Source organism: Ipomoea nil, unplaced genomic scaffold, assembly GCF_001879475.1.
Source record: "Ipomoea nil cultivar Tokyo-kokei standard unplaced genomic scaffold, Asagao_1.1 scaffold3147, whole genome shotgun sequence".
NCBI classification, from domain to species: domain Eukaryota; kingdom Viridiplantae; phylum Streptophyta; class Magnoliopsida; order Solanales; family Convolvulaceae; genus Ipomoea; species Ipomoea nil.
This window is the reverse complement of record NW_017619575.1, coordinates 834013-844066: the sequence shown is the minus strand read 5'-3', so window position 1 is coordinate 844066 and position 10054 is coordinate 834013. Positions and strand designations below refer to the sequence as shown.

The window sequence follows — 10054 nt, the reverse complement described above, 5'->3', positions numbered from 1 at the left end:
ATGTATATACTATATCGGCATGCACGTACTATATCTGCCATGCACATACTATATCTGCTACGTAGGAAATTAAAGGAAAATAGAATGTGGCAGAGTGGAAAAAGTTGGTGGAATTCTGCATGGGAGAATAACACTGCATCATTTGGTAAGTGAGGTGTTTTTGGGAAGAGAATATATATGGGATATAGCCTTTACAAAATAGGTTAAAATAACAACAATATATTATACATAATGTTTTTTCCAAATGTGTTTATATTATATCACATATTGTGACCGTTATATAAAATTATACGTTTACATTATCAAGAATTTTTTTTTGCCTAACTTGAAAAGGTCAATAAATACATACTTAAAGACCATTTCTAATCCGAAATACTAAATTTTGCACCAAATTTTACACCATAAGGAATATTATATTCTAAGCATATTTTTACACATTTTTTTTTCATCTCCAACTCATTACACCAAATTTAATTTCTTACACCAAATTTTTGCCAACTTGTTAGTACTTGTTCTTTAGAATTCCTATAAATTTATACCGATCCGAAAATTCCTGCACACAAACATTTATTTGATATAAACACTACGATGCACAAATAGTGCACACATAGTGCACAAATGGATGATTCCAATTCAAACCGCATCATGTCGATCAAGATATATAAAAAATGTGCCTATACTTAAGATCGAATATATTCTCAGACATAAATCATCCTATTCATGGTGTCAGGGTTGAGCTGTGCCCATGAAGAAGACGTAGTATCCACTGACACAAACTGGCATATTACATATGCTTTTGGCCTCGAATCCTCGTCGTCTTGGCTGACACTTTGATCGCCATTATGAAACTCCACGAAATGGGAAGGATTTATGTAGAGAAAGTCGAGAGCTTCGTAGTGAATCCTTTGATATGTGAAGCTATTCGTGGATACACAGTACGAGAATGTGTTCTTTTCTTTCTGGGATTTTCTTGCTTTGCAGGAATGGCAATGGCCGTTGCCGAGGCCTATGGATTCGGTTTTTAAACTGAAAAACCCGCTTTTATCCGAGCAATATACGTTTTTGCAGAAATATTTTGTTTCTGGGTCTTCTTTTTCTTCCGTGCGATTTCTGTGCTGATGGGATCATGGTTTAGGTTGGATTTTAACGTCCAACAATTTTCTGCTACTTGTACTCACCTGTTTCCTCGGAGATTGATAATACGGCATCCATTTCTCAGCAACTTTCTTCGATCTCGCCCGCGTAGTCTTTTTTTTTTTCATTGCCGGTCGTTTCAGAACTAAGTTACCTTACTAAATTACTTACTAAGTTACCTTGTATAACATAGCTTAGGATGATTTATATCTGAGAATATACAAACATTTGTTATCGATCTTCACATGATATGATGAGGTTTGAATTGGAATCATCCATGCGTGCACTATGTGTGCATATCATGTAAATGTACCGCCACCTCTAGCATTTGCATTGGCCAGGAAGAAAGTTTGAAGCTAAGTGCCAATGGAAGCCTTGAAAAGGTCAACAAATGCATATCTAAACAACAAATTAAATTTTGAGCCCTGCCACAAAGGAAATCCTTTAAATGTTTATAGGAAGGAAATATTAAATGCATTTAAAGTTTCTAAGAAATTGGGAACGTTGTTGTTTACCATGTCCAGAAATCAGCGAATCAAGTGGCTCATGTGTTAGTACGGGCAACTGATTCACCAATTGGCTCCGGTTCCTGATCCATTATTCCACCAATTTGTATTTTTGCTTTGTTGATTCATTAATGAAGTTTTGAGTTGGTTTAAAAAAGATGTAACTGGTCAATTTAACTTGACAAAAGTTTATTTAATTAAAGTGTGAGTGAATAAGTGTTGGATGAATAGTGAGTTAAAATCTACATAAATTTATCTATAACCATTATTTTATTACAAATTAATCTTTACATTATATATATATATATATATATATATATATATATATATATATATATGCATCTACCTCTTCATCCAATCAAAAAAAAAAAATTCCCATTAATTTTAGTGTTTTTTTAAGTTTTGTGTGGACTCACTATTTTACTCCACTATATTTTAATTATTTCTTTATCTATTATCATTCCAAAAATCTTTATTGTAATTATAATTATAAATTTGATAACAATATTATTGATAACTATAAATTTAATAATATTATTATTGATAATTAAGAAAATTTAATTTAATTAATAATTATAAATTTAATAATAATATTACATTAAAATATTAAATAAATAAACTTGTAGTGTAAAATTTTTGAAAATTAATACGTAGGAGTATGTTAAGAAAATTAAATTAAAAATTTTAAAAAATAAAAACAAGAAGGTGGTCTTTGTATATTTTTTTAATTAAAAAAAAAAAAGGAATAAAGGAGGCCCCCAATTGAGAGTGACCGCCACTCTTAATCGCCCAAGCGGCTGGACGCGTGGAATAAACACGTCTGTTTGAGTGGCCAGCAGGCCAGACACACTTGCGTATCTCACTGAAATTTTTTTTATTATTTAAAAACATAGTTTTTGCAAGAGAAAAAATCAACAAAAAAAACTACTTCCTACATTTGTTAAAAACCATCTCACAATATTTTCACTATTTCAAAAATTGTCAAAAATTTGCTATTGAGGATGCACTTATACAAGGTAACTTAGTAACTTACAAGTTGTCATAGCTATATATATATATATATATATATATATATATATATATATATATATATATATATATATATATATATATATATATATATATACTATGAATTATTGCCTTCCATTGCCACTTTGAGCTTTCTCCCTAGTGCATATGCTAGGGGTGGCGGTACAGCGTTACCAACTTGTTGATACTTGTTCCTTAAAGTTCCTACAAATTGATACGAATCAGGAAATCCCTGCATACAAACATTTACATGTTATAAACTCTACATTATATTGCACACACACAATGCACACGAATGATTCCAAATCTTGTCATGTCATAAGATGAAACATGCATATACCTGAGATCGAGCATATTCTCGGACAGAAATCATCCTATGCTCTACGGGATGAAACCATCTCCCAACCTTACCTCTTGGCTGAGGGTTGGTGATGGCTGTCGGGAAATTTTTATTCCAATGTAACCTTCCTAGAACGCCTTTTGACTGGTAACCTTTACCCCGCGAATTAACCAGCCAGTTTGGTTTCAAGTCTTCAAGCTTCCCATTACTTGATAGATTAATCTGGAAAAACATGAAAGCAAAACACAAGTATTAAAGAAAATTAAAAGATATGTTCCACTTCAAAGAGTGTTTGTTTCGATTTATAGAACATTATATTATTACCTTCTTGTCGGGAAGATTTCTCCAATCTTCACCTGGGGAGAGGTAAAGGCACTGAATGAGATTTATTTCAGTCAGTTTCTTCGTGGTATGATCATTCAATACACTCTGATTTCCTCGGATTCTTTTCTGGAACCAGGAAACAGGATTGCCTTTGTACTGAACATGCAAACCAAGAAACATATTGTGCTGGGTTAGAGGGATCGATCAAAGAAATTTTCAAAAAACATCTATCATGTGAATATACGTACCGGCATAGTTCCTATACTATCTCCATCTGTCAATGGAGGAAGATCTCCGATGGTGTCTCTGACAGTTAGAGCACGCAAAGGGACACCATCTCTTGCGCTCTGGACAGCAGTGTAATGGGAATTTGCGTTTAAATCTAGCTTGATTCTCAGCTCTCGCGTTGGAAATGCATGCATTGGCGCTGGCCATTCAGGGAGCGTCTCTTCAGGCGCCGCCGCCCATATGAAAACCCGCTTCCGCGACTGCGCCACGCCATAGAATCCGGCATCAAGGACTCCAAATCTCACCTGTACTCATCCAAAGGAAACAAGAAAGGTTGAAGCCAATATATATATATATATATATATATATATATATATATATATATATAGGATGTGCACTGAGTAAACCAGTTTAAACTGTCCACAACTGATCACGAAGGTCATCACCGAACTAACTATCTGAGCATGCATCTTGTTGCACGGTTCACAACTAATAGATTTAAACTAAGAATGTGAATAGTCTACTTGTACTAGCTAAGATTGAAACTTAGAACTTTAGGGTTATAAATCTGCAGTTTGACTATATATCTTGGTCTGGGTTTCCCAGCAATTGCTAATAATCTTGGTTATAAGTTTGTATGGTAATGGTATATATACATACCTGATAGCCCATTTCAAGAAATGATTTTAGGGTGAGCTGAAATGGGTTCATTTTGTCAAAACTGACGAGGTTCCTGACGTTTTCAAGGAGGACATACTTGGGCCTGAAGTAATCAACATAGGATAAAAACGACAGTATCATCGTGCGCTTTTCATCACTCAATGAGTTCTTCTTGTACCTGTTCAGGACAGAAAACCCCTGCACATCGAGACAAAGAAAACACATGACCTTTAGTCTGGCTCTGATACCAAATTGAAGCATGAGCTTATAGTTTGGATTGCACATTAATGGTTATATGCTCAACATAAATTAACCTGACAGGGAGGTCCTGCAACGATGAAATCGACGTCTCCAGGTTTAGGCAGGTGGCTGAGAACCCCATCGTTCAGCTTTGATGCAGACGACGTGGATGAAGCTTCAGTGAAAGGAATACAGTCGTCGGCATCCCCGTTCGCCATCATCACATCCCTGAGAACCACGTTGCAGTCTTGAACCAGTGTGAAGGCATCTGGATGATTCAGCTTGAAAGCTTCAGCTGCCTTTTGATCAAACTCTATAGCCCATTTTGTGACTGCTGCACCTGCAAGTTATTACCAAAGCCATAACCAATATATAATTTGTTGTTCTGGGATTTAAGCTAGTACATACAGTGAATATATATAATGTAAAATAATACTGGGAAATTATTATTGTTAATTACCTGACTTTTCTAGACCTTCTGATAAGCCACCACAACCAGAAAAGATGTCCAGAGTAGCCAAGGGGCCTCTGGGAACCCCACATTTGCTGCCTGATTCATCTTCCTTTTCCTCTTCTGTCTTTCTTCTTGTCTCTTTGAGTTGCAAGCAGCCCTCAAAAAGCTAGCCACCAAAATAAGACATAAATTAAAAGCAAAACAGTTCATTGATGCATGTCATTCTTTTTTATACATTAATTAGATTTCTCAGCTTAAGCAAGACGTACTAATTCTAAGCCTCCAGATAGATAGCCTCTCAATCAATTTTATGCATGGGAGTCAAACCTCACCCTGCCTGCTATTAAAGTGCTGACTTTAAATCAAGTGATCTACTACTTGAGCTAGCCCTACTAGGCAAAATTATATAATTTACCAATTAAACTAATTTATCTTTTGTTTATGTCATTCTTTTTGTAGTAGAAGTAAAGTTCAAACAAGATTGTCACAAGAAAGAAGGTAGTCCAAGTTTGACTCTCAGTGGAATTGAAGGTCTTCCTGGTTTGAGTCAATTAAATATGCACAACTGTACCTAAATTGGTTTTACTTTAGCTGAGTTTACCAGGTCACACACTCCAGTAGTGACGGTGCATTTCCTGTGTCACCCAAAAAAACAATTAAGAAGGTAGTTAAGATTAGTTACCGGTTGCAATTTTGGCCTATGATCTGGGTCAGCTACTACATATTCACAGAAGAAGGTATGCTCATTCATATAAGGAAACTCCATAAATACAAAATCTTTCTTTGTCCAAACTTCACATTTCCCCTTCACCACGCTGACAGGCACTGTTGCTGTCTTATCACTCCAATATATCTGAAAGTTCAGAACATAAATAATGCATTTAGACAACATATTTCAAGATAAACCTCGTTCTTGAATATTCTTTATTCATGCAAAATCTTGATCCATACAACATAGAATAAAGAATGTGCAGATTAGTTTAAGGTTACCGTATGGATGTCGGAGAGGTAAGCATCCATGGCATTCAAGTCTTCAGGTCTGTAAAACCTTCTGACTGTGATATTCATGGTGTCAGGGTTGAGCTGTGCCGATGAAGAAGACGTCGTAGTATCCACTGACACAAACTGGCATATTGCATATGCTTTTGGCCTTGAATCCTCGTCGTCTTCGTTGACACTTTGATCGCCATTCTTAAACTCCACGAAATGGGAAGGATTTATGTAGAGGAAGTCGAGAGCTTCGTAGTGAATCCCTTGATATGTGAAGCTATTCGTGGGTACACAATACGAGAATGTGTTCTTTTCTTCCTGGGATTTTCTTGTTTTGCAGGAATGGCAATGGCCATTGCCGAGGCCTATGGATTCGGTTTTTAAACTGAAAAACCCGCCTTTATCCGAGCAGTATAAGTTTTTGCAGAAATATTTTGTTTCTGGGTCTTCTTTTTCTTCCGTGCGATTTCTGTGCTGATGGGACCATGGTTTCGGTTGGATTTTAACGTCCAACAATTTTGTCACGTCGGAGGGATAGAAGTTGAGGCAGTCCTCCGTTAGGCAGAGGTCCCTCTTGTCGGCATTGTTTCCTAGGACTGTCTCGAATGCGCCGACCATTACCCGTCCATGGACAACCTTTGTCCCGTCCGAGGATTGAAACATGTATTCCACTAAACAAATGTAGGAGTCTCGGCCGCGTCGAGGCTGATTCACCAGCACGACGGAGCCGGGAGAAACCAAAACTCCATTGATGGAGACTCCGCCGTAATAAAGCGCATTGCCGCCGCCGTCGTCGTCAGAAGTTACCCCGGTTGCTCCGGCAATCCATGAAACCTCGTTTCTGCTATTTGTACCCGCCTGTTTCCTCGGAGATTGATAATAAGGCATCCATTTCTCAGCAACTTTCTTCGATCTCGCCGGCTTCTTCTTCTTTTTTCCCTTGCCCGTCGTTTCAGAACTACTGGAGAAATACTCTTCCCAGATCCTCCCCACCAGCCTGGTGGTGGTCACCGCCGACCGCCGGGAATTCGCGTCTTCTCCCTGCTCAACAACCGTGCTCCCCGACGCCGTTAAAGGCACCCTTTCTTCTTCTTCTTCGTCTTCTTCATCTTCTTCTTCTTCAACTTCATCTTCATATTCTTCTTCTTCAACTTCATCTTCATCTTCTTCTTCTTCGCTGCTTTCCACCCTAGCCTTCTTCTTCCTTCTTCTTCTGCTCGTTTCAGGAGTCCCATTACTTGATGCAGCCGCGGCTTCCGACACCTTAACGCTCGGTCTCCTTTGTCTTTTTCTGCAAACAATTGAAAAAACTATATAAATATAATACTCTTTGACACCGATAAACTACATTTTTTTGTCTTTAGTTTCATTATAAGTATCTACATCAAAATTTCAAGAATTGAAATAAAAATTCAGAATAGAGAATCCGAGTACACATAGTATATTTCATAGATATAGGAATGTACATTCACTCAATGTATTTTGTCCAGTCATATAAAAAATGTGTACAAATTAAACACTCAAAATCCATAAACACTCTACCTAGGGTGTGAGGGATGTGTTACCTCCACACACTAAAAGTTTTAGTAGTAAATATTACACACTTCTAGAATTATAGCTGCAAATGGAAAGGTTTAATGCATGTGTTACAAAAATAGGAATGCTTAGAGCAACCTAATTTGTTTGGTTTTTAGGTTAATTTTTACGGGGTCATATAGCAAGAGAAGGGAGAGAATTGAAGAAGAAAAAAGAGGAAAATAAAACCTGATGCAAAAACAAAACCAACAGAAAAAAAAGGCACACACTAACTGGGCACAACAGTGCGCCTATTTTTTTTTTTTTCTTACTCTGTGAGTCCTGCAAAAATTTGTTACTTGGAGGAGAAAAAACTATATAAAAAAATCCACAATCCCCTAGTTTTTTTTTCTAATAAAACTTTCTAAAATCACAAATATGTTTGCCCTTAAAGATTGGACAAAAAGAGTCCCCAACTAAATAAATAAAAAAAAAGTTCTCAACTTCCTCCCCAAATAAACCCTTACAAGTGACCAAAATGCTGGTTCTACTCTGGCCTGGATCTCATGATTTTCTCAACCTAATGAAGTCAAAAAGTCAACAACACCTCACAAGGTGCCTGGCAATTCTCAAAGAGTTTAATTAACAAGATTTTAAACAATTTGAGGATCTAACTAATTGAAATTGAAAATTGAAAACTACACTAACAATTGAGTCAATTGAAAACTGGAAACTACACGAGGGGGAAAATGGTGATTTCCCCTTTTATGTTGTATCATCAACAACTTGTTCAATCATGCTATTTCGAATAAAAACTTGGGGTTTCTTTGTGCCAGGGAGAATAAAAACTTGGGGTTTCTTTGTGCTTTCCCCTTGGGGTTTTCGTTCATCCCTTATTGTTCATCCAAAAAAAAAAAAAAAAAAAAAAAAAGCAATGATTTTACTTTTTGCACTAAAAGAAGTGTTTATACAACTCTGATGAATTCAATCTTCCAGGAATTCCATGTATAACCAATTCTCTATTTGCACAAATGATAATCACATCACGAATCTGTCAGATATAAACAAAAGATCAAAGAACATTTCAACACATCCGATCCATTACAGATTAAAACGAGAATCTAGCAAGAAAACAAAACCAGATAAACATACATAAATCATGAAAGGAAAACAAGCAACACATACAGATCGACACACCTATGTTGCTCACAAAAGAGATATTCCCTTGTCCCCGAGCACCCACATTCTAACCCGACAAGAACACTCATGTTATCTACTAACGCTTCCCCGCATTCTCCGATCCATTCGCTATTTATAACGTAACCCATGAAATGAAAATGAACAACATATATACCACACCTGTTAACTACAACAGATTCGTTAGTCTCAATATTCTCCATTGTTATAAACAGTTTAGCTATGTATCCCCGGCACCATATAACCCACCTTAGCTTATATATTATACATGGAAAAACCAGTCTTTGCCAGAATTTATAATCATAAATGGCCTTCAAGAATCAAATAAAATGAGGTAAAACATTTCATTCCGATCGAGACAGTCGCCTGGAATCATCGTATTCATTGAATTTCTATTTCAGGCGTTATCCCATATGTATATACTATATCGGCATGCATGTACTATATCTGCCATGCACATACTATATCTGCTACCTAGGAAAGGAAAATAGAATGTGGCAGAGTGGAAAAAGTTGGTGGAATTCTGCATGGGAGAATAACACTGCATCATTTGGTAAGTGAGGTGTTTTTTTGGAAGAGAATATATATATGGGATATAGCCTTTACTTTACAAAATAGGTTAAAATAACAACAAATATTATACATAATGTTTTTTCCAAATGTGTTTATATTATATCACATATTGTTATTTTAATATTAAAACTAATACGAAAATTTGACATTTAAATTTTTTAATATTTTGTGACCGTTATATAAAATTATACGATTTTTTTTAATTATTGTTTTACCTAACTTGAAAAAGGTAATAAATGCATACCTTTTTTTGAAAACCATAAATGCATACCTAAAACAACAAATTTTGAGCATTGCCATAAAGGGAAAGGTTTAATGTTTATAGGAAGGAAATATTAAATGCATTTAAACTTTGTAATCTCGTTTTAATTTAAGATGGAACGGGTCAAATTTAATGTGACAAAATTTTATTTAATTGAATCGTGATAGAATAAGTGTTTGATGAATAGTGAGCTAAAATCTACATAAGATGGATCAGTTCTTTTTGAAGGCGCGGTTGACTCAGGCTTCTCCGAAGACGTACCCGTATGGTGCCTGGTTGAGGGCGGGTTTGCATAAGGGTTCTTGTAACTTGGGTGCGAGATGGCAGGTGTCCTGTTGTCCGATCGTTTGGGCAGATAGTTGTTAGCGTCGGGAGGGAGGATGACTGGTGGTGAATAGACGGCGGGGGGAGAGGGTTCGAGTAGGTTTTATGAGCAAAGAAAAGGGGGAAGGATGGGAGTTGGCAGCTGAGCTAAAGAGAATAAGGGGCAAGGGGAGTTTAAGTAACGATATTAAAGGGGTGAGGGATACCGTGATGGGGGGAAGCATCTGTTGGTTTGTTAGCAGGTTCTGAACTCCAAATCTGCCCTTCGCAATGAGTAC

At 36.4% G+C, this 10054-nt stretch overlaps 1 protein-coding gene across 1 annotated transcript; it reads right to left on the bottom strand.

Moving 5' to 3' along the window:
* Window positions 1-2766: 2766 nt before the first annotated feature.
* On the bottom strand, window positions 2767-8820 carry LOC109167052 (DNA (cytosine-5)-methyltransferase 1-like). The gene is made up of 12 exons (XM_019315955.1): window positions 8593-8820; window positions 8392-8471; window positions 7094-7196; window positions 5906-6946; window positions 5598-5768; window positions 4922-5081; window positions 4536-4801; window positions 4222-4419; window positions 3582-3866; window positions 3334-3489; window positions 3010-3231; window positions 2767-2901 (listed from the first exon to the last, which is right to left on the bottom strand). Exons 1-12 carry the CDS (start codon window positions 8818-8820, stop codon window positions 2767-2769), a joined length of 3045 nt encoding a protein of 1014 aa, XP_019171500.1.
* Between the last annotated feature and the right edge of the window lie 1234 nt (window positions 8821-10054).

What these genes read in the sequence shown, in the direction of transcription:
- LOC109167052 (XM_019315955.1), bottom strand. Translation starts at nt 8,820, where the DNA reads ATGGAGAATATTGAGACTAACGAATCTGTTGTAGTTAACAGGTGTGGT. An exon ending in TCGATCTGTATGTGTTGCTT is followed by an intron (nt 8,472 to 8,592) that starts GTTTTCCTTTCA and finishes TATATCTGACAG; the next exon opens with ATTCGTGATGTGATTATCAT. An exon ending in ACCTCTCCGACATCCATACG is followed by an intron (nt 5,769 to 5,905) that starts GTAACCTTAAAC and finishes CTGAACTTTCAG; the next exon opens with ATATATTGGAGTGATAAGAC.